This window comes from Berghia stephanieae, chromosome 1 (genome assembly GCF_034508935.2).
Source record: "Berghia stephanieae isolate SIO BIC M18660-M18661 chromosome 1, UCSD_Bste_1.3, whole genome shotgun sequence".
In the NCBI taxonomy this organism is placed as follows: Eukaryota; Metazoa; Mollusca; class Gastropoda; order Nudibranchia; family Aeolidiidae; genus Berghia; species Berghia stephanieae.
The window spans coordinates 4,594,878-4,620,203 of record NC_088360.1 but is presented as its reverse complement, the minus strand read 5'-3'; the positions used below and the strand labels follow the sequence as shown (position 1 = coordinate 4,620,203).

General features: G+C 33.3%; 1 protein-coding gene across 2 annotated transcripts in view; it reads left to right on the top strand.

The window, feature by feature from the left end:
• Positions 1-25,326, top strand: part of LOC144966396 (regulator of telomere elongation helicase 1-like) — a 46,879-nt gene that overhangs the window by 8,177 nt on the left and 13,376 nt on the right. Inside the window, exons 1-23 of one of the 2 annotated variants that reach the window (XM_078902801.1) lie at positions 3,435-3,574; positions 4,720-4,893; positions 6,598-6,826; positions 7,171-7,255; positions 7,890-7,971; positions 10,538-10,598; positions 11,587-11,671; positions 12,439-12,523; positions 12,781-12,846; positions 14,056-14,200; positions 14,775-14,813; positions 15,534-15,609; positions 16,084-16,184; positions 16,720-16,781; positions 17,152-17,226; positions 18,021-18,096; positions 18,680-18,812; positions 19,133-19,246; positions 20,751-20,791; positions 21,807-21,892; positions 22,165-22,242; positions 22,603-22,680; positions 24,566-24,697. In XM_078902801.1, the coding sequence (XP_078758927.1) occupies positions 4,792-4,893; positions 6,598-6,826; positions 7,171-7,255; positions 7,890-7,971; positions 10,538-10,598; positions 11,587-11,671; positions 12,439-12,523; positions 12,781-12,846; positions 14,056-14,200; positions 14,775-14,813; positions 15,534-15,609; positions 16,084-16,184; positions 16,720-16,781; positions 17,152-17,226; positions 18,021-18,096; positions 18,680-18,812; positions 19,133-19,246; positions 20,751-20,791; positions 21,807-21,892; positions 22,165-22,242; positions 22,603-22,680; positions 24,566-24,697 (2,031 nt within the window). In that variant the 5' untranslated portion in view covers positions 3,435-3,574; positions 4,720-4,791. Of the gene's footprint in view, positions 1-3,434; positions 3,575-4,719; positions 4,894-6,597; positions 6,827-7,170; positions 7,256-7,889; positions 7,972-10,537; positions 10,599-11,586; positions 11,672-12,438; positions 12,524-12,780; positions 12,847-14,055; positions 14,201-14,774; positions 14,814-15,533; positions 15,610-16,083; positions 16,185-16,719; positions 16,782-17,151; positions 17,227-18,020; positions 18,097-18,679; positions 18,813-19,132; positions 19,247-20,750; positions 20,792-21,806; positions 21,893-22,164; positions 22,243-22,602; positions 22,681-24,565; positions 24,698-25,326 lie in introns of those variants that run through there. The other variant, XM_078902810.1, reaches the window with a different exon arrangement.

Below are 25,326 nucleotides of genomic sequence, written 5' to 3'. Positions count from 1 at the left end.
AGAACGGCTTATATTTTTTCATTCTGATTATTTAATTTTGATTATGGCATAGAATTAAACGAATGAGAATACGTACGAAGCCTAAAAAGTGTCCACCAATGAAAGCATTCAGCGCCATTTTGTTGTTGGCTGAGAATGTAGTAATTACCATTCATTCGGTATCTATGTCAACATAACGACACAAGAAAAACAACAAACAATATCAAAATCCACAATAAAATGTTTCAGAACTGTTGCGTATATTTATGGCACAACGAAGCTGTCAAAACATGAAGTTAGAGAATGTGTGTAATCATGTATTATAATAACCTGTAATGTGTTTTCCAACCACCACATCATCTACTACTACAACCACCACCACAATATCATCACTAACACTACTACTACAACCACCAGCCCCACATCATTATCACTACCACTACTACTACACCACCAGCAGCACATCATCATCACTACCACTACCACAATCACCACAACCACATCGTCATCACTACCACTACTACTGCAACCACCACCACCATATCATCATCATTACCACTACTACCACAACCACCACCACCACTACTACTACAACCACCACCACATCACTACCTCAACTACTACAACCACCACCACAATAGCATCACTACCACTACTACTACAACCACCACAACCACATCGTCATCACGACCACTACTACTACAACCACCACCATATCATTACCATTACCACTACTACTACAACCACCACTACCACCATATCATTACCATTACCACTACTACTGCAACCACCACTACCACCATATCATCACCATTACAACTACTACTACAACCACCACAACCACATCATCATCACTACCACTACTACTACAACCACCACCACATCATCATCACTATCACTACTACTACAACTACAACCACCACCACATTATCATCACTACCACTACTACTACTGCAACCACCACCACCATATCATCATCATTGAATTTTTTTTTTTTAATTGAGCTTTATATAGTGCAATATCTACTAAATGTGCTCAAAGCGCTTTACAAGGGGTCTCTGGTCAACATTTAACATGTAGGACGGGACATGACGCCTGTTAGGCGATATTACAATTTTTCGGACAAAGACAACTCTGTTAACGGCCAGGTACTCATTTTACACCTGAGTACGGTGAGAGAATGTGAGTAAAGAGCCTTTTCCAAGCACTCAACTATGCGCCGAGCGCGAGGCTCGAACCCAGGACCTTCCGATCCGGAAGCGAGTGTCATACTACTAGACCACATAGCCGCATCATTACCACTACTACTACAAACACCACCACCACATCATCATCACGACCACTACTACTACAACCACCACCACCACCATATCATTACCATTACCACTACTACTACAACCACCACCACATCATCATCACTACCACTACTACTACAACTACAATCATCACCACCACCACATCATCATCACTATTACTACTACAACTACAACCACCACCAACAGCACATCACCTCACTAACACTCAGTTCTACAATCACTACCATTAGGTTTTGGAGCTTTGCTTCATTTGAAATAAGGAAACTTCGGAATTGTATTTGGCATTGTGTTTATATATCATAATATAATTCTAATCAGTTATCTATTTAGAACTAGATACTATACAATATGTATGCCAAATACCACCCCAATTCCCCTTTCTTGTGTGCGGGAATTCCTCTTTCGGCATTGAAATTGAGTGTGAGAGAGTCATCACTACACACATAAACAACAGAAACAATTTAAAAACAAGACTATGACACGCAACCACTCACACACGAGGCTATACTATTTATCCTTTTCTCTATATAGAATAGGACAAGACAAACAATAGCTTGACTCTCGCTACACTTCGCATTGATGTTTGTCGTCTCACGAGTTCAACTCTCGGTCGACCTGTCAATATTCCTTTTTGCCTCGGACGTAATCATTAATAGAATGTTGTGTGGTTTTGACCGTGAAGAAAACCTTAAGAAGTCACATTTATATCATTTTAGAGAGATCGTTTTGAATAATTTTGAGTTAAACGAGCGAGCAGCAACTTGTTTTCATGAACGGCCGATCAGCGCTTGTTTACTATAGTAACGCGATTCCCAGCCAACAACAAAATGGCGGATATTTTTCTCATCGAGGCCGCTGGTTGGTTAGCCAATAAGAGCACCGTACGGTTTCCATTGGGTAAATTCCTTTGATTATGGGCAATTTTCGACATCTAGATCGTTCCCATATAATGCCGTTTTGAGGCGTTGGGTCACTAAAGTAGGCCTAGATATATCTAAGTAAACTCGAAATGCTCTTCACCTCTTAGAACGGATAAATCAATAACGGTTTACTTAATTAACATAGACCTTAAACCGTCCTGAGTTTTTGAGACTCATCGGGCCGACTCAAATCTCCATAGGTACTCGCCTATCGTGAGCAGCTAACAGTTGCTCACCGACAAAAGATGTAAGAGTGGATAGCTCCCACGGTAGAGTCACGATCTCCCCGGCCAGGCGGAGTTGTCGTACCAGTAAGGTCGCGGGTTCGAGCCCTCATCGAGCCGCCGCGAAATTTTTATTCTCTGTTGTCTTCTGGCACTTTCCTACTCACTTCATTTCTAAGAGTAGACCTTATGACCCGTTTAGACGTTAACTAATTCGCTGCCGGACGGATAAACGAAGAAATTCACTGATATATGACAGTTTTCCGTCAGACATCGGTTAAATTATTCGTTTACATTACACGCTCAGTTTTCATGAGTTGTTGTCACTTCGTCTAAAGTTTATGGATATCCGTCCAGTCGTGAAAGCATTAATTGAACATCTAAATGGGTCTGTAGGAGAACACACGGTGTTTTTAGCCTTGGCCTGTAAACATTCATAAAATCCAAGGAGCTTCTCTTGGTTTCTATAATGTTAAAAGGACAACTGACAATTGTCCTGATTGTTTATGTGTAGAAAAGACAGTTGCATGTCTCACGATTATGATGTTTTGACTGGCAAATTAAAACAAGGATCTGAAAAGCTCGAGATAAATCTAGATTATATTACCTATATTCTAGTAGTCCAAACATACTTCTGTTTTGGGTCATGACGTTAAAAATGCGTTAAGTTGAAACCTTTTAGCTCTTTGAAAAGTCGGCCGTTATGCAATAGCAATTGTTTGCTACCTTTGGATAGGACACTAGTATAGACCTAGCTCAAAGAACTTTCTAGTAGATCCAGAAACTCAATTATAATTATTGGTCGCGAAAGAATGATTAAGTAGAGAAAAGGGAAGATTAAAACGAACAGAGGAGAAGAAGGAAGATTAAAAGAAGAATAGTTTTTGTTTTTGGTTGTAGATTTTTTTTTTCTCTGTCTCTTTCCTTTTTTTTATTCTCACAATGGATCGAATCCCCAATATATTATTTTTCTAGCATTTGGCAATTGGTACAAAGAATTATCTGGCTATCATATAGTAAACAACAACAATCCTGCCTCGCCTCGCATCAGCACATTTCTGAGAACGCGGCGGGAGAGTGAAAATTGCAAATATTTTTGGAAGTGTATTATGGAGTTGAATCAGATGATATAAGTGTAAGTTTCATTGGTTTCACCCCCCATGGCTACTGCGTCAAACGGAAAGAAGTGCTAACCACCTTGAAGTTCTTGAGATTTTTAACCTAAAACAATTTCAACTGAGGCGTCTGCTAAAAATGTTATTCCCTGAAACTTTTTTTCACACAGTATGCTTCGAGAATTCAAGCACTCCAGTAAAAATGAAAAAAAAATAGTGTTGAATTGATAAGACATCAATAAGAGTAAAAAGAAATCACCCAGACAATAAATTAGTAGAGTGATGATTTGTGCTCTACTAGATATGTTATACATAAAATGCATCTTTATTTTTATTCACGCCTATAGCCAGCATAGTCAAATTAGATGACTATCAGCTCAGAATGACTTTTATGATATAGTAGACATGGCATGCGGTCAAAATGAATTCATTTTTATAGATTAATTTTTAAAAGTCTTGCTCAGAAACAACAACAATCACAATCATTGTTCCTTTGAAAAAAAAAATGAAAATGAAAATCTCACCAGAAGTAATCACAAAGGCAAAGAAAAAAATGAATAGATAAATAAAATTTACCCAGAAATGAAACAAATAATCAGAGAATAAATAAAAAATCTCGCTCAGAAATAGACCAAAGAGAATCAGAGGGGGAGAAAAAAAAAGTGTAATCAATTTTTAAACACTTTCTCAGAGAAAAAAAAAGTTACTCATGAGTTATGCATAGTAAATTAAGATTTGATGTGGCGAAAATAGAAAAAGAAACAGCAGAGTTTTTCAAGATTCTATTACGTTGTGGACAAGACGCGCCTATTATACTCTCTGTTGTCTTTCTAGGTTTTAAATGATGTATTCATGTTTTTCATTATTTTTGTTATGGCTAAAGAAGGGTTTTAAGTCAAAAACGTTCCATGATTGGTATAGTAGTATTGTGTTCTTTTTCAAAGCTGTTACTGTTATATTACTTTTTGTGCATTGCTTTTTGTAGCCCCTATGCTTCTAGCAAGTAGGTTGTTAGTTATTATCACTATGACTTTGGATAGGTATAACTGACTTGTTCTGAAAATTACAATTTTAAAATGTATTTTATGTTTGTTATAATATATGATCAATATGTTAAGTTAAGTAAGAGCCACTTCTAATTTATCATAATCTTCCCATTTGCCAGCAAATTACTTTGCATTCCGGGATATCAGCTGTGCTGAACAAATTTTATCCCTGAAGTATCAGAAAGTTGAGAATGCCAGTGGAGGAAATCAATGGCGTCCTTGTCAACTTTCCATTCACCCCCTACGCCTGTCAGGTTGACTACATGAAGAAAGTTCTCACATGTTTACAACAGGTATGGATTCTAATTTCTCTTATTTATAAAGGGTACATGATTATTCCACCCCCCCCCCCCCCCCCCCCCCCCCCCCCCCCCCAAAAAGGGGGAAAAAATAAAAAAAATCAGTGCTGACTGGTATGACTGTGAAAGTTTTTGTTTTGTAATTTGACATCTCGTTGTATCTCATGAAAGACTTTTGAAATATAAGGGCTCATTTCCATGTCTGATTACTGAATGCAAATAACATCAAACCCATGTTTGCACACGCAATGTATGGAAAACATCTAGTGTAAGAACACTTGTTAGTTTGATAGTCGGTTTTTTTTATTTTTCCTCTTTGTTAAGTGCAAGGTGGGCTTTTTTACAAACATGAACACTATAGCAAGGCTCAAGGCAGACATCATCAATAGATTTACCTACCCTTGACACTTACCAACTTACAGGTTCTAAACCGTTTGTCCTTGTTTACTTAAATAAACTCTTGCAGACAGATGGGCAATTAATTAGTAAGTCTCGCAAAGTCAAGATCACTCATTTAAAATGACTGCTTGTGATCTTATTCATTTGTTTGTTCTCCTTTGTGTGTCAAGGTTGTCTTGGAATGTTTTAAGCAACCGTTTGATCATCCGCATTCAACACAACTGGGTGGAGTTCCAACCTCCCACAGCGGGCAGGGAGGTACTTGCTGTGTCTTCTATCCCCCTGTATCTGTTTTCCAATTGCTTTCTGTCTTTGTCTTGGAATGCGATTACTTGGTTTTGTCCTGACTCTGGCCGGAGTCCTTGGCTGGAAGGTATACAGTCGAATGTATAGCTATAGTTTTGGGAGATGATTTTCTTCCTTGTAAATCATCTCTCTGTTATGCACTGTTATTTTTTATATTTTAAATATATATGATTCGTAAACATTTGAGTGTATTCCTCTTACTCTTAGTGTGATCTTGTGCTGGTGTCTGGGTGAGACTTTTATGTGATCTCAAAATAATGTGTTCTTGAAATCTACATCTGTTCTCTATTTGAACCAGTCCCCTTTGTCTTAATTTTCTTGGGTGCTTTGATTGTAAATCTAGATTATTTCATTTTCTTCGTCTTTGCTGGTGCTGATTAATTTACTCTTTTGAGTTTGAGTCAGGTGTTTTTGTTTTACACATAAAAATTAAAAAATAGAGCAGTTATATAGAGCAATATCCATTTATCATGCTCAAAGCGCTTTACAAGGGGACCCTAGCCAACAGCAGCGCTTAACATGGAGGACGAGACATGATGCCTGTTAGGTGATATTACAATTGTTTTCGGACATAGACAGGTCGAGTGTCATACCTCCAGACCACATAGCCGCACTTTAAGTAAGATGTACTGGGTGCAGGGCTAATCTGGAGATGATTCTCAGTAATAATACAGCGGTTCCCTCCTGATTATTTTCTCTCCCGTCTTGGCTCAGGGACACACAATGTACATCCTGAGCTGTATACTTATTTACCATTGTTTTAATGAAAAATATTATGTGTTTGTTTGAGTTTGAGCGATCTTTGATTTCAAATTGCGTGAAAACCATAGTATAATAACAATGGCAACATGCTTTTAATTTTAAAGTTATTTATCATATTCTGAAATGCAACTTGCTTTTTTTTTTCTAAAAATAAAAATTAGCATTGTATCTTTACCTTCACATGTTTATGATGTTGCATTTTTTTCTTCAAACTAAATATTTTTACGACAGAACCAAAATGGGGTGTTGGAGAGTCCTACAGGGACGGGTAAAACATTGTCACTGTTGTGCTCATCCTTGGCATGGCTGGAAGGGAGAAAAGCTCAGGTGGAATATAACAAGAGTGTCGGATTGGCAGAAGCTGGTGTTGGTTCACAAGATGCATCTCAAGTCGCTTTGAAGGCTTTAGCTGGAAGTTTGAATACCTCAGCTGGCAGTGCATGGGGCTCTGACGAATTTTGTAAGTTGCTTTTCTGCTTTTCTGAATTTTCTCTTTACCTTTTTTCTTCTTTTCGCTATCTGTTTTGAGAATCTGACTTTTTGAAATATATAAAAGCTGTTCATACATTTGGTTATTTATATTTTTTTAAAACTTCATTTTGTGACACGGCGGTATTCCAGAAACAATTTTAAACCCGTTTATAATGAATACCTATTTTTATTTGCTCTGTAAAAATGCCTTATTTTGTTATGCACACAGTGTTTTATATGAACTGCATTTTATAACATATTTATTTTCAAAACTACCAAAGAGTTTGAATACAGATGTTGAAGAAAAAATTAAATCTTTTCATTTTAATAAAGTGGTTCCAAGAATTATCTATGCTTCAAGGACGCATTCTCAATTGACTCAAGCTGTTCAAGAGTTGAAGAAAACAGCTTACAAAAGGTAGGATGAATTTGTTTGTTTTATGAATTTGATCATCTGGTTTCTTGGTCACCCTAAAAATAAATTTTTTCTTGATTTTCCATTTTTATCAGATTTATCTCAATTTCATAATCGTACTAATTCTTGGTTCTTTTTGTGTCATGACACTTAACTGGGCTTTGTGGTCTTGTGGTTTGATACCTGCCTTTGGACTTATAGGCCCCTGGTTTGAGTCCCATTGTGAGTGATGCAAAGTTGGGTCTTTTAAAAAATCTCTTTTTACTCACATTCTGTCACTGGAGTCGGATGTAAAATGAGTGCCTAGCTAGTAACATCATTGTTTCTGTTCAAAATAATAGTTAAAGCGCCTTACACGCATCATGTCTACTCCTAAATGTAGCTGTTTCCCGTGGACCCTGTGTAAAGCTGTAAGCACATTCATTGGATATTGCGATATACAAAAGCTTAATTTCCTTTTTTCTATTTTCTTTAAAGTCACACAAACTGTCAAGCTTTCTTGTTATTTACGCCCTCCGCTCCGCTTCTTCACTCATGACTCATTCTCATTCAAATCTCTGCTTCTTTTTTAAAAAATTTTATAAGTTCCAATCTAAGTCTAACATATCTATCTTAACAATTTTTGCTTTCTCAACAGTGTAAAGACATCAGTTTTTGGTTCCAGGGAGCAACTTTGTATTCATCCTCATGTACAAAAAGTAACCAGCAATGCTGGAAAGGTAAAATGTGTTATATTTTTCTAGATGCCTTGCTATTTTGTAAGTAATCATTAACTTGATCTTGTGATGGCAAATGAAAGATCAATATTAACGCTGTAAGTCTCTATCTAACCCAGGGAAGCCTTTTTTCCAGCTAAAGCCGAAAACTGGCTTTTAAAAATTTTTTCCGCTGATCTTGGTCAGTATCAATGAGTTGTTTTATTGTTTTTTTTAAAAGATGAAAGTATTATTTAGTTAAAGGCAATATATAATTAAAGAAAGATACCATTTGATGAAAAGAAGCTTTGTACGAAATATTTTCATTATGCTCTTTTCAAGAAGAATTTTCATGCTTTTTTCATTTTAGCAAAGGGCCTCCATGTCTTATTGCGTAACTGGTTTTTACAAAATTCTACGGGAGAGAAAAATACATCCTTGCATATGCTCTTCACAGTGTCCAAATTGCGATACTTTAATACCGCGGCCTCCCCACAGCCCTACCGCGGTTAAGCGATGCCAGATGTGCCAGGTGATGACTCACCCAGTTTCGGCGAGAAAACGAACGGCGCGCTTGCTGGACATGCATGTTATAGTAATTGTATGCAATCAACAGTTGGGCATTCCCGTTAAATCAAAACATGCCATTGAAAGCATGTAGGGTGGCAACTGTTAGTAATGATGTATGGTTGTGACATGACAAGTTTCATTAGTCTATGAATGATGGAATGATAGTTAGAACGAAACAAATGTAGGTCATTTTTTAAACTGATTATCATTAACACTTTTCAATTAAAGTGTCGATTACAAGACAATGAATCCGTGGACATCTGATTTTTTTGTTTTATATTACTCTTAAAACTATTACAATTATAACTCACCCTCAATTTCTCTTGCGAAGTTCATAGTTAATCCAAAAAATGCTCTTGAAGTAGTTATCTATATCCTATTACTGAATTTTTTGAAAGTCTGCATAGAGGTTTACTGAAGCTAGCTTCACAATAATCTTGGAATTGTCAATTTTATAAAATCTTACTTTATACAAATGATTTTCAATAATCCAAATATGAAATTTTAAACATAACTACTACTAAAACTACTACTACTTACTACTACTACTACTACTACTACTACTACTACTACTACTAACTACTACTACTACTACCACCACTACTACTACAATCACTACTATCATTACTATTACTAATACTACTACTACTGCTACGACTACTACTACTACTACTAATACTGCTACTACTACTATTACTACTACTACTACTACTACTACTACTACTACTACTACTACTACTACTACTACTACTACTACTGTTCCAAGCCTGTCACAGGCCCCCCTACCCACCTCCCCCGAGAACACATTGAGATAATACATTTGAGCACAAATGTGAATATTTAACATTTATCCCTAAATCGCTCATATCGCGAACTTATTCTAAAACTTATATTAAAGACAAAGACTTCAAAATAGGGAATCACGAAAAATAATAAAACTTCATGGATCCAAACCAGAGTTATTAATTAAATTAATCACATCACTCACATCAAATTTGATATCATTCCAAGAGCGATAAGCAGTCGTATTTTAACTAATATTATTTTCCAAGTTGAAAACCAAGAAACAATAAAAATTACACAGAAACAAATCTGAACGTGGTGATAACATGAATAATGAAAATAAAATGAATCGTTCTGAAGGTTTGGTGGGGGGAAGGGGGCAAAAGAGGGGTTTTCAAAGCAAATAATTGCATCACAGTGATGCACGACACGCGCATGCCACGCCAACGTCCGGCTTGCATACCTATCGTGTCACGGTCAATTACGTTTTTCCCCGAGAGCAAGGGTATCGGGTATCAGGTGGTCAGCCTGATGTGAGGCGATTGAAGTAGCGCTCAGAGTCGAAAATATGACGCCGTGTCTTTATTCGTCATATTTTGTTATGTGCTCTTTATACTGCACCTAGCTAGCCAAGATGAGTAGGGGGTTGCTGGAAAGACGATTTAAACATTCATAGGGCTATAAAAAATAATTTTCCTTTATTTCCAGTTACATGGTCAGAGAATGATACCATCGATGTGATATGAAAAAATAACAAAATTTTATTTTTTTCTGTCATTCTATCCTTTGCTGGTAACTATGTTTTAATGTTTTTCTTTTTCTTTTTTTTTTCTAGTAGTTCTAGCTAAATAAGAGAAAAATTTCAAAGAGTTTCACTTGGTGGATCAGTGCAAATTAAGTTTTAAAACCCACTTCAAATTGGCATGAAACAGTAGTGTTTATATGTTTTATAATATTACAACAATACATATATCAATGCTGATGGTTTTCCTCGGATCCGCGGAAATCCGCGATTTTTGAGTCAGAGGAGGAATTTATTATACTGTTACATAATAATCATTGAACATAATGGTAAGGTTGAATAATTTTTTAGGTTTTGATCTTCTGTCTTTCATGCCTTGTATCTTTTCCCCCGATTTTCTGTGCCACCACACATTTATTGTTGTTTTCCTTTTTTTGTGTAAAATTTTTTTTGTTTTGTTTTATTGCTTATTTGTTTTGTTTTTTTTATTTGTAGGTACAGATGTGCAAACAACTTGTAAAGAGTAGGCGATGTCATTTTTACAACAATGTGGAAGGTGAAGTTATGAAGTCCTATTATTTGAATCATTTATCAAGCGACTCATCGACTTATACTCTCATATATGGTTTTAGTTTTCTTGATTTTCTTTATTAAAGACCCACATCACTGGGAACATTTGATTCTCGATAAGTTGCGTTGTTATTGATTGATTTTTCCTTTCTGTTCTGTCCCGTTGAGCGGGTGGTTGGATGGGAGCATCACCCTTGAATCGTGTACCTATGATGTTCGCATGGGTATACGATCCGATAGTGATGTCGTTTCTTCTTCTCTTTACTAGCCTATCCTGCTTCTTTGGTTTGTGATTGTATTTTTGACAGGGGATATTTTTTTTTCTGTAAATCTTCTGCCTGTTTGTTCTTGGTTATTTATAATTTAGCTTATGATATCTTTAGGTTATGATTTTGATTTACATTTGTACTATTTTTGTTAGGTTGCTTGTTTTTTTGTTTCAGCGGTCTCTCATATAACCTCAATTGTGTTGGAAGAGACCTAAAGCAATAAACAAACAAAAAAAAAATGTCCCGTTGAGACCATTTCACTGTCCCTAGAATTGAAGTCATTGAGTCAAGTGTAATTTATTTCCCCATCCTTTAATTGAGAATTGTCTTTTTAAAAAATGTTTCATTTGTTTTTTTTGTATTTTAAAAACTCCCTATTCATTTCTTTTCCATTTCATTTATTGATAAGGGAATTCACTTTATCCATCTCTGAGGGCAATTTTGTCGTTAGGGTCTATTCCCAGGGAAGACTGGAATAACCCTAGCCTCTGCTGCAGTTCAGCGTGCAAAGTGATCTAGGTCAAGGGAAGGTTACTTGGTCAAGGCCACACAGCACAGAGGGAGGGGGGGGGGGTGTAGTCAAACTCTGGACCTTTTGGATACAAAGCAAAGACCATTGTGCTGAGTGACGCTAACTATTTATTATTATTATTTTTTAATTGAACAGTGTGTCAACTGTATCATTATCCTTCTGATTTTTCACAGATTTCAAAAACAAATCAGAACCAAGAAAGGTGGCTGGGAATGTAATTGACATTGAGGATCTCGTACAAATGGGCCAAAAAGCAAAGTTTGTATCACTATAATTGACTTATAATGTTTTTCTATATTTCTTCTAAAATGACCTCAACAAATAAATAGTGATTTAATGAAAATAATTGTTACCAGAATAAACGTTTTTTTTGTTTGTTTTGTTTTGTTTTTCTTGTTTTTTTGGGTTAAAAAAAAATATCCTATGTTTTTATTTTAGCATTATCAATAAATGCCTGTATGAACATAAGTTTGAAGAAATAAAGAATGTTTTAAAATCCATTTAATAATAAGATGCATTTTCATGTGTGACAAATTGACAACTAAAATATCAGTTTTGGGTTTAAACAATCTCAGCTGCTGCCTCGGTGATCAAGAAAATAATATAGATATTTCCTTGGCAATTTTAAACCCAAAAATTTTGGACACTAATCGTAGCCTTTGTTAAGTCTGACACTGGGACTTGTATTTTGACATCATGTTTAGGTAAGTGTAACAGCAAGTGAGTTGTCGTTAGTAGTGCTTTAAGGAAACAAATGATCCCATTGGTTGAACTATGGAATACAACTCACGATCTCTTTTGGTAGTCTGGCCTTGTATTTTGACGTAATTTTATGGTCAATTTCAGGCTATGAGTTTACGAAAGCTACAAACTGACTTGTCGTGGTTGATTTGTGGCTTTGTGGATTTTGTTACGTTTTTCCAAGATTTTAAATATCAAGTTTATGCTCTTTTTAACTATTTATTTATTTATTTATTTATTTTTAAAATCCTTTTGTAAACATTGATCTCTTTATTGCACCACAGGGCATGTCCTTACTACATGTCAAGAGAGTTGAAAACGGACGCAGATATTGTCTTCATGCCTTACAACTACCTTCTGGACACTGTGGTAAGTCGTATCAATCGGAGCTTTGGACTTGTGAATGGAGTTTCAGGGGAATTGGTCACCTGTGGGATCCAGTTCTCTCTAGGTTTTCTTTTATGCTTATTACTCAATCTGTTTTGAAATGGACTTCCAATATATATAAGAATTGAAAGCTCTATTATGATTTGTTGGACATCTGAACTTTTCCGATTCTCTTGATGATGTCAAATTTCTTTTGACACAACCTCAGACGCACGTTATTCTTTTCTTTATTTTTTCAGTCTCGTAAAGTCCATGGAGTCGATCTGCAGGGCTCTGTTATCATATTTGATGAAGCTCATAACCTGGTAAGATGATTGTTGTTTCTGTATTTCTTCATTTGACTCCCCCATGCCCCCCCCCCCCCCCCACTATTTAAAAAAAAAATCCTATGGACTAAATAATGTGCAAAATAATAAATTTCATCTTGTGTCACATTTATTTTGATTTTTGAAGGAAATTTGTAAATTTATTCACAGATTTATATTTTCAAAAGAAGCAAGTGCAAAATTTGACTGGTTTTATAAAGCTTTCAGTAATTTTGATAAGATTGTTGAAAGCTTTTGATTATCCCCTGCTTTTGTTCATAAATAAAAACTTATCGCAGGAACCAAATAAACTAGATGGATAAAAAAACCTTTTTCAGCAAATTGTCCTGGTCAGAATTTTTACTAGTTCACCCAGCACTGATTGGGTATTTGGGGCTAAGTTTGGCCTGGTGGAAGGTTCTATAATAATAGACCAGCGTCATATCCTTTACGTAGTAAAAAGTATGGTCTTCATAACACATTATATTGTATACTTTGCATCCTTGTTTTTACTGCCTGAATGTGCCGAAACCTTTTCTCTCTTTTATCTGTTTTTTTTAGGGTTAAAAAAAAAATAGACATATTACCATTTTAATTGTTTTGTTTGTTGAAAAGTTTTGAGCCCAAAACAGTCGGATTACTGTCACGTCTCTCTATTCTGATCACCTTTGTACCTAATATATTGTCTTGGTAGCAGAGACATCCGGATAATGGAATCAGTCCCTAAAGTGTGGAAATTAAGAAGAAGAAAAAATCAGTCCCTAGGCAACCTGTTCGGATTAGAGAGAAGTGACTGAATAGTATTTTGGTCTTTTGAAGCTGTGATAATAATTTTTGTTCAATTCATTTTATAAGTCCTTAGTGGATCTAAATGTTTGGTTCTGCTGTCAAGGAAAAAAAAATTAATTAAAAAGGCTCAAATTATTGTTTTCATTCAGTTCCTCATCGCATAGTCTACATTATTGTTATGCAGAATTAAATTCCTAGGGAGGCTACCAGAGCATTATTCTCAAAATACATCTTTTCATGCCAATTTATGAAAAGTTAACTCTCTCGAGTTCATATACATGGAAAATCGAACAAATTTGTTTGATTTTCAATGAGGGTGAACTCGAGAGAGTTAAGGTAATATTTATTTGCCGTGTGTATCTTTATTTGTTTCTTCAATCGCAATCTTTTAACTTAATTGATCTTGGTTTTGGCTTTTAGGAAAAGATTTGTGAAGAATCTGCGTCCTTTGATCTGAGTTCCCTAGACATAGCTACGGCCATTGAAGAAACTACAAAGCTGGGAGAAAAGCTGGCTGATAGTGCCTCTGAATTGGAAATGTCACAGATGGAGGATACTCCTTCGGGTAAATTTCTCAAAGTCTACATGTCTTTTAATGCTGTGGTTATAAACATGGTGGTGATATGATAACAATGATACTAATAAATGATGATGATAGTAATAGTAATAATCATAATTATTTTTATTATTATAATTATTATTATTATTATTATTATTATAATTATTATTATTATTATTATTATTATTATTATTATTATTTTATTTTATTATTGTTATTATTTTATTATTATATTATTATTATTTATTATTATTATTATTATTATTATTATTATTATTATTATTATTATTATTATCATGGATAAAGATGATGATAGTTTTTATGATTAAAAAAAAACAATTGTATAGGATTAAAGCGTGTTCATTGGGTTACAAACAGAAGTTTAAATTCAAGAGCTTGTCTCAATGAAAATCTGAAATTGAAACAAGTTTATAACCCAATAAACATCTCCATAAGATGCCGTCTTTTTGTGAGATTGTGAATTAAAATGTACATTTATTCCATAATGTAAATGAAATGTTGTTAAGATGAATTAATTGTCTCATGTTTCCCAATTAATTAATTGTCTCATGTTTCCCAGTTCCAGAATTTGATTTGGGTGATGTGATCAGATTAAAAAGTGAGTATAGCTTTGAATTGGACATAAGTAAGAAATTAGGAGAAAGAGAGATCAAGATCTGTTGCTGGAGTAACACAAACATGATACAATTTTGGGAATGTTTTAAATGAATGGGATTTTTCTTTGAGGGTCTCAATAATTTTAGGTGATTAAAAAGTTTCTGAAAGTGAAGATCTTTTTCAATCAATAAACAGTCGAATCCTGATTAAGCAACACTGCTGAGACAGAAATCTCAGTTGACTTTAAGGAAGGTTGACTATATCCATTATCAATTGAACACCCTTAAATAAAGAACAGAAAGTTTGGGACAAATAAGTGGTGTTGACTTTAAGCAGAAGTTGACTTTAAGAGTGTTGACTTTATGCAGATTCCACTGTAGGTCCAATATGAATTTGGCCTCTACATTTCAAATCACAGGGACGATAGTATTTGATGGGATATAGAGTCTTTTATACTCCATGGTCATGAGAAAAATCATGCAGTTGTCACTTGGACTTTAGCCCATGGCCTTTTGGATTGAAGGAGAGAGGAGACTAAACTAATCGCAAAATGCTATTAACTTACTTATGATTTGGATTATATCTCTTCAAGTTTCATGACCATGATCGTTTGAATTTTGTGACAACATAAACTTATTGTTCTGTTCTAAGCCAATGAAAGTTTTCTCACATTATGCTCATACACGTATATAAAACAAGACCTCCCATCTCTCGTTATCAGAGACACTGATGGAAATTGAAGGCAAAATTGATGCAGTGGAGATACCAAGTAAAGATGGAAAAACTCTCGAAGGAACGTAAGTACTTCAATTAAAAATGACTTTTTCTTTTTCGTTTTTTTTTTTCAGAATGAAGTTCTCATTTTTACAACACACACTTCTTCTTCTTCTTCTTCTTCTTCTTCTTCTTCTTCTTCTTCTTCTTCTTCTTCTTCTTCTTCTTCTTCTTCTTCTTCTTCTTCTTCTTCTTCTTCTTCTTCTTCTCACATATTTAAATTCATTTTTTGTGCAACTCTTGCTTGTTTAACTCAAATTTATGAATTAAATCAAAAACTCTTGCTGTGGTTGCCAAAGACATTGAGTGGTCAGATTTTTCTGCTGCTTCTATATCTGTATTTGACCCTTACAAATAGCTTTCTATAAATTTCCTTGAGTAGATTAAAGCTATTTGATGTTCACAATTATTAAGGCTCTGAAGTTTTACTTTTAAAAAAATAATTTTAAAATGCAAAGCACTAAAGAATAATAATAACTATTTTGTATTTATTCTAGGTTTGTTTTTGAGCTTTTGAGGAGTGTGAACATCACATGGTCAAACAAAAACTCAGTCATTGATGTCCTGGATAAAATGATCACCTATCTTAGCAATGATGGTAAATTACATATATAGTACTATTATTATACAAGCCATAATGTAAGCACTATTAGTTTTGCTACCAAATTCCATTTTGTTATTAAAGAATGGAATGTTTTCTCCCATCTCGCTTGCTTAAAACAGTCTGTGTGCACTTTCTGTCATGACTCGACAATTGTAATTCTCTGGTAGGGGGCCTTCCTGACAAAGTTGATACTCCAAAAGAAATGGAGTGCAAGAACGGTTCTAGGCGTTCGTTGACACGAGAAAACAAGAGTGAAAACCGTACTCAGAACACCATACTGGCTGCCTATTTGAGCCAGAATGGAATACAAATTCAAGATCTCCGATCTACATGTCATCCTCTACTTCCCAATTTGTCAACTTCGGTCATCAGTGATCCAAGTGCTCTAAGTGCCCAAAACATGGCTTGCTATATAAAAGTTTAAATTTTATCTTTTGATTCTAGAATCTTTATTTTGCTGAAATCTATTAATGTCTTAAAACACACATATAGACAATTGGCTCCTTTAATAATTCTTTGTCATTCTCAGAATCAAACGCTATTTTGAATACAAAAGGAGCTGGTCTTTCCAAATTTGTAAGCTGCATTAAGGTAATGATATTTACAAGTTTAAAAATATTTTTAAAATTGTATTTTTGATTCTCTAATTTATTCTTGAAACTCAGCTTGAAAATTAAAATCAACTTTTATTGATATTGAACCAGATTTTAAAAGAGATTATTTGAGAATAATGATATAGTGATAAATGTATTAGTTTATTATGAGTCTAGTGAAAGACGAAATAATTATTAAAACAACAAATGAGTAGCATTACAGTTTAGCATTTTAGAAGATTGTCTCTGTATCAATGGGAATAAATATAAAAATTTATCTGCATTCTTCTCTTCATATATTTTGCAAGAAATAATTTGCTTTTTTTCATCTATTGCCAACTGTATGAAGATATGATGTCCTTTTTCAGATAGTTTTCTGCCAAGAACCGAGGGACATGATGTCTTTGGCAACCCATGAGGTTCTCCTGGCAAAGCAATTTAAGGTACTGTTCATTGAATCAAATCAAGATAAATAATGCAGCAACAGGACAGCTTGATTAAGTAAAGTTCCTGGTGCTCCTCGCTGTCATTTTTATTTTTAAAAATAAATGTTATAGTTATATGGAAGTGTTTGTCAGTGATGATTCAATTGTTTTGATATATGCAATTTTTTTCATAGAAATTAATATTCCTCATTAATTCTAGAAAATTAATTGTAGTTTAAAAGAAGCATTCATCATTTTTATTCTCCAAAATATTTAATCATTAAGCATCTTCACTTGCCATGGCGGCCTTGATTTTAGGGAGTGTTGTTTTTTAAAAGCTGATAATGAATTTTATCCGCTGTGCTACCTGTTTTTGGTTTTATTACCTGTCCCATGTTCAAAATGGTCGTCAATGATTGGCCGTTCTGATTTTCATTTCTTTCTTTATTCTGATTCAACTCCTCAATCTGGTGTTATATCAGGTGATCCTAAAGGTGAAAATTAAATTTAAAGGCTGGGAAATAATCAGAAATGCAAAATGACAATATTTTTACACCCGAATACATCTTTTTTTATTTTTGGAATGAATTGAATTTTCAGCATTTCCTTACAGTGCTTTGTTTTAAAGTCATCATTCTTCGCTCATCTAATATGTTCATAGATTCAAGATTCATGCTTTTGATTTTTTTGTTTTTAAAATTTTTATTTTGTTGTAGTCTTGACATAATCTTATCAACTTAATTTTAAAGAAACCATTTGTTGAAACCATTTAATTATTCTATTTTGATTTTTTTTTTTTTTTTTGTATAAAGGTTCACATAAGAAATAATGAAGATTTCAAGAAAGGAAAAAGTGTAGATTCTTGGTCCTCCAATGAAAGGAAAAACGGTGAGAGATATTCATTGTTTTCTTTTATTACTTCTTTTTAATATTAATTTATCAAAATAAAAAAGTTGGGAGTGCAGGCACTAAAGCAAAATGAGAATTTGAAAAAAAATGTGCTTGAAACAGTGCCAGACTAAGCAGATGAAAAAATGTGAGAAAAATAAACCACATTTGTAGGCCATGTCAGTTTTGGAGCTAACTGTGCTGAAATTGTAATAACATAAGATGGAACCAATGTGTTACAATGTTGGATAAAAGAAAACTTTACTTTTAAGTTTATGCTAAGGGGAGAGTAATTATGTCCCAAGTGTAACATTGAATCACTTTGGTTTTCCAAATAGATGAGTTGATTTCTCACGAATTGAAATATTGCAACAAAATTTGAGTGTCATCTAATACTAATTGAGCTGGAATTTAGCAATCTAAGTGTCACCCCGAATCTGTTTACAAGCGCAGTCTGTTGAAAATATTTTCTTGAAACATTATTATTTTAAAATAGATATACATAAAATTAGAAACTTATTGACTCTATGTCGTCGTTTTAATATATGTTATTATTTATATTTTTTTATTAACAATACACTAGAGCGAGTTCTGAGTTATTGGTGTTTTAGCCCGGGCCACACAATGAAGGATTTGGTGTCACACGGGGTCAAGGTCATCATTCTCACAAGCGGAACTCTTTCGCCTCTGGACTCTTTTGCCAAGGAGATGGAAATGTGAGTCATATCTGATAAAATTGATCAATCAAAATTCACATTAAATAGTGTATTTCTAGCGGTTTTTTTAAATGCCCAAAACACTTTTAACTATTTATAAATTTATCACCCCAGCAAGCCATATGGAATCATACTGTGGCTTGCTTGATGTTATTAAAAAAAAAACAACACTTTTCAGTATTATTCAATAATGGTATTAAGTCACACCAGAACCGAGAAGAATCATATATTATATGTACTGTGACCTACCAAGACCTAGAATCATAACAATGAAGTATTTTTATAAAAAGAGTTTTGAACTTATAATATATTTTTTACAGCCCTTTCCCTGTACAGTTAGAGAATCCTCATGTGATAGAGAAAAGCCAGGTGTGGTTGGGAACAGTCTGCAAAGGACCAGATTCTACGGTATTGAGTTCTGACTTCAAAAATAGGTTGGTAAACTTATCAGACCTTATAAATTCTAGACAAAATAAATACAGATCTCTTGGACTTTTTACTATTATTATTATTATTATTATTATATATTATTATTATTATTATTTTTATTATTATTATTATTATTATTATTATTATTATCATTATTATTATTATTATTATTATTATATATTATTATTATTATCATCATTATTATTATTATTATCATTATTATTATTATTATATTATTATTATATTATTATTATTATTATCATTATCATTATTATTATTATTATTATCATTATTATTATTATTATTATCATTATTATTATTATTATTATTATTATTATTTATTATTATTATTATTATTATATTATATTATTTATATTATCATTATATTATTATTATTATTATTATATTATTATATTATTATTATTATTATTATTATTATATTATTATTATTATTATTATATTATTATTATTATTATTATTATTTATTATTATTATTATTATTATTATCATTATCATTATTATTATTATTATTATCATTATTATTATTATAATTATTATCATTATCATTATCATTATTATTATTATTATTATTATTATTATTCATTATTATTATTATTATTATTGTTATTATTGTTATTATTGTTATTATTATTATTATTATTATTATTATTATTATTATTATTATTATTATTATTATTATTATTATTATTATTATTATATCAATGTTGATGTTTTTACTAGTATTTTTATTATTCTTGTTATTGTTATTAATATGCCTATTATTATTATTATTATTATTATCATTATTGTTATTAAAGTTACCGGTGGCTATGTGTTTATGAAAGATATTACAAAAAATGCACACCAGATAAAACATACAGACGCACATAATTATGTGGAAACTTTACGTTTATAATTAGACCTGTAAATTCTCAGTCAATTAACTGAGGGAAGTGACGTCATGACTGTTGAAGCCTATTGACGAAGAGGAGAGAGAGTAGACTTCTTAGATATATTTTATAATCAGTGTTAGATTTCAAAGCATCAAAACATAATGCTGTTCTTTGAACTTTTAAGGATGAATGTTTGTATTGTGATAAAGTAACATTTGTTGTGAATCTGTGTATTGTACCCGCTTCCTAACTTCCTGGGATGGAATAAAATTGATTAAAATGTTTTATACGGCCATTGTAAAATTTACCTAAATCGCAAAAATCTGAACGGCTTGCATCAGAAGGATCAAACTGTCAACGGACTGATAGCTAATTTTCATAGCAGATAGTAGTCTGGTTTTCCCTCTTGGTGACAGAGTTCATAGCAGATAGTAGTCTGGTTTTCCCTCTTGGTGACAGAGTTCATAGCAGATAGTAGTCTGGTTTTCCCTCTTGGTGACAGAGTTCATAGCAGATAGTAGTCTGGTTTTCCCTCTTGGTGACAGAGACACAGACTTGCTCTTTCTTTTATTAATATAGATGACCCTTTTTTTCTTTCTTTTTTTTTTACAAACAGATCAAGTGGTGAATACCAATCCTCGCTTGGAAATACAATAAGTTAGTTTTATTTTCTGTTCTGGTGTGTTTTTAGTTTTACATATGTTTATCTATTAGTCTATATATATATTTTTGTTTTCAATTTTCATTTTAAAAAATTTTAACAAGCTTTTATTTTCCATGAAAAATAGATACAAAACTGCAAGTAGAATTTATAAAAAGAATTCAAGAAAATAACTACCTGTCTGTATATACAGAGGACATTCCAATGTGCTGTCAAAAAATATTTTTTAAAACTTATATTTAAGCTCAATCTCTCCACTACCTTATGACCAATTGGTAGAGACTAAGACTTATTTTGCGAGAATTTGTCAAATGACCTAAACACACATGACGAATGTCATTGTAGAAATTTTAAAACTTTTTCTCCTCAAAATCACCCCTTTCACACTCACCTCACACAGTTAGTCAGATGCCCTTGACATGTGTTTTTCATTTAATCCAGTTTGTTATTATAATCCTTCATGTAATGTGCCTTAGAGCCTCTCTATTTGGGATATAAAAGATTACTACTGGAGACCCTGCAATATTTGTGGGGAAATGAAGGCCATTACGTACATGCACTGGTCGATTTCAATTATTATACTACTGTAATTGTGGAAATTAACATAGATTGAAACAAATCTTTTGAGCCATCTATGATCAAAATCGGTCCAGGCCAGGTGCGCGCAAATGAATCTGGCAACAGGATGTCAGAGGATGATCCCCAACATCAAATGGCCTATCAGTATGGCATGAGTCAACGGATGCTTATATTACCCTTCATTTAGAAAAGGTTTGCAAGTTATCTCTATAGCAATGTGTAAAAAAATAAGTTTTATATTTTTTAAAAAAATTTGCCAGTAATTCTGTGCTTGTTGGCAAAAATTTAACATGGGCTCTACAGAACCATTTTAACCCCAACCTTATTTTTTAAAAGAATAGATATTTTAGCTTCAATTAAATGCAAGAGTGATCATCTTTTTACAATCATCGAAAAAAAAATGCATTTTGTTTGTTATTTTTGTTTTTTCAGTCAATTTTGCTCGTATTGTACCAAATGGGTTGCTTATATTTTTTCCATCGTACCCACTCATGGAAAAATGCATAGAAACATGGAAGGTAAGTCTTGCTGATTTTTTACTAACGGTTTTACTTCTCTCTATTCCAATTTTTTTTTTTTGGTCAGATGACAAAATTATTTGTGTATTCCATATTTTTTAATGACTCTTTTAACAAAATTAACATCTGTCTTCCATTTTAAAAAAATAATTTTTTAATAAAAAAGTATAGTGAAGGGAAGCGCTAAGACAGTAGTAAGAATGTCTTATGTGGTCTTTTGTTTCATTTTACTAATGTTTTTTTTTTGTTTTGATATTTTCCTCTTTTTAAAGAATGGAAACCAATGGACAAGAATGAACCAATACAAAGCTGTTGTGGTTGAACCAAAGGGGAAGATTGCCTTCACAGATGTAAGTTTGTTCTCTCATTTTAAAAAGATTTCTTACAGATGTAAGTTCTCTTATTTAAAAAAAAAAAAGAAGTTCTTCACAGATGTAAATTTATTCTCTTATTAAAAAAAAAAGTTAAATATCTGCAAGATTTTTCTTTGATTAATTTTTTCTTCTACTTTTTAACAAAATATAGAAGAAAGTGTATATTAAAGTTGATGATACTTAATTTTTATAAATCCAAAATGTTTGTTTATTAAAGTTGATGATACTTAATAAAAAAAATCCAAAATGTTTATTTAGTAATTAATGCAGTTAATTGATTTTGCTGTGATTTATTATTACTTTTATTCATTTTTTTCTTCTTCCATGATAAACCAGGCTATGAATGAGTTCTATGATAAAATCAATGACCAAAGCTTGAATGGAGCAATTTTCATGGCTGTTTGTCGAGGAAAGGTATTGAATTGATAAGAGATATATCACTCTATCCTCCTGCTTGTGGACCTGCAGTAATCTCCCTTCCTTGTAATCCTTCGTACTCATTAGCCCCATGGAATCTTGAGTTTATCCCAGTTTCTATAGCCTGAAATGGACAACATCAATTGCTTGCTACACTTTTGATAGGACGCTAATCTATTGGAAAGTGCTTTCCTCTAGATTTAATAGACTCAGCTAACCAATCACTGCTGGGTGAACAGGGGGGTCAGAAAAAAAATCTTGACTTCACTTGGGATTGATCTCAGTCATTCGAAATGAGCGCTCTATCGAGTTATTGGGACCCCCGAAGTAATCAACTTGATGTAAAATAATTCTCCAACTTTTCTCTCTGAGTATAGATAATTATTTAGATATGCAGGAATTTTTTATTAAATTAAAATTTCATACAGTGAACGAATCTTTTTTCTTCAAGTCTGGGTGGGGTCTTTGACCTCCCATGGTGGGCAGGATGTCACACTGTGTCTTCTATCCCCTTATATCTGTTTTCCAAGTTGCATATGCTTTAGATTCCTAGTATGTATTTTAAGTTATCTATTATATCATTGTGGTTTTTCTGGGTGGGGTTCCTGACCTCTCATAGTGGGCAGGGAGGTACTGTGTCTTCTATCCCCCTATATCTGTTCCAACTTGCTTTCTGGCTTTGCCTTGGAATGAGATTACTTGGTTTTGTCGTGGCCCAAGCCAGATACACCCTTGCTGAGAGGGAAATAGTCAAATGTATAGTTATGATATTTTTTTCCTCGTAAATCTCTGTAGTCAATTCGTCAAATTCAAATATTTTTAAAAAGGAAAGAAGGAAATGAAGAAGAAAGAAAGAATTCATGAATCGTAGTCGAATGACCGTGAAGTAATTAGGAATGTTCCACAGCGCTACGCATAGCTCAAGGGCCATTTATATTTACGATGGATATATTGCCATGGCTAAGCGACGCTTCTTAGAATTGCCGTGTCTGAACACACCCCAGTGTATTTTCACACAGCCTTCGTGAAATTATCTTTTCACTTTCCAAACCTGTCGTGATCCCAATGGTAGCCAATTTTAACGGAGCCGCCGAGTGATAAATTTCACTGTTTCGTCTAAGCCAAAATTGACCACATTTACTTGGCAGAACCTAAAAGTATTAAAAAGTTTAATGCGAATGCCGGAAGTGCGTTATGAAGACACCTTCAAATCGAAAGTTATATGATTGCTACAAGCACATCTCGATTGCCTCACAAACAAACTGGTTGACCCACTAATGTGGGTACCTAATTATAAGAAACAATTGTAAGTAGCCTAATTAATTCCCACGTAAATTAGTTTTCTGCCATTGTTTTGCTCAAGTGAGCTTGCTGTTTACTATTCATCTCGATTCTTTGGATTTTTCTGATACGAAACGAAGAGTTTCAGTTAGGTTCAGTTTCAGTTTCAGTCTCAGTCAATTTTTATAGAGCTCATTTACAGGTCTAATTCCTCTTAGTGGGGACCTGTACGCTTGTCTGGATGAGACTTTTAGGTGACCTCAAGTACTTTGATAGAGTGCTCTTGGAATCTACACCTGTTTCCTAATTGAACCAATTCCCTTTTGTCTTCCCTTTTCTTGGGTGCTGTAATTGTAATCCTAGAACTTTTTACTATCCCATTTTCTTCCTTTTCACTGCCACTGATATGACCTTATGTGTTGCAAGCGCAGTAAAACCCTTAAAAACCTAAACCTAACGTGGTTTTTAACATTTCAGTTTTATATATGTGTACTAGATGTGATTTACTGATGGATGCTAAAACTAAATAGAATCATTATATTATTGTATTTCACACCATCCAAGTCTACCTCTTCTGATATTATTTTGTAATGATTTTCAGGTGAGTGAAGGTCTGGATTTTGCTGACATGAATGGCAGAGCCGTCCTGATCACAGGGTTGCCCTATCCTCCCATTTACGATCCCAAGGTCAAATTGAAGATGCAATTTATGGATCAAAATAAGTCGGAAAAGGTGAGTGTACATGTGACACAGGTCTCAATATACAAAGGACTATAATCATCAAAAGAAAATAGGACTGTAATCACTAAAAGAAAATAGGGCTGTACTCACCAAAAGAAAATAGGACTATAATCACCAAAGTAAACTAGGACTAATCACCAAAAGAAAATAGGACTACAATCACCAAATGAAAATAGGACTATTAATCACCAAAAGAAAATAGGACTACAATCACCAAATGAAAATAGGACTATTAATCACCAAAAGAAAATAGGACTATAATCATCAAAAGAAATTATGACTGTAATCACCAAAAGAAAATAAGAATGAAATCACCAAAAGAAAATAGGACTAATTACCAAAAGAAAATAGGAATGTAATCACCAAAGGACTATAATTATCAAAAGAAAATAGGAATGAAGTCACCAAAAGAAAATAAGACTAGTCACCAAAAGAAAATAGAACTGTAGTCGCCAAAAGTAAATAAGACCAGTCACCAAAAGATAATAGGGCTGTCGTCATGAAAATAGGACTGTAGTCACCAAAAGAAAATACTATTGACATTTTTCTATTTTGAAATATCCTGTGGATCAGAAGGGATCTGTGGAATTCTTGCGCCTAATCTTTATAGATTAAGCAAG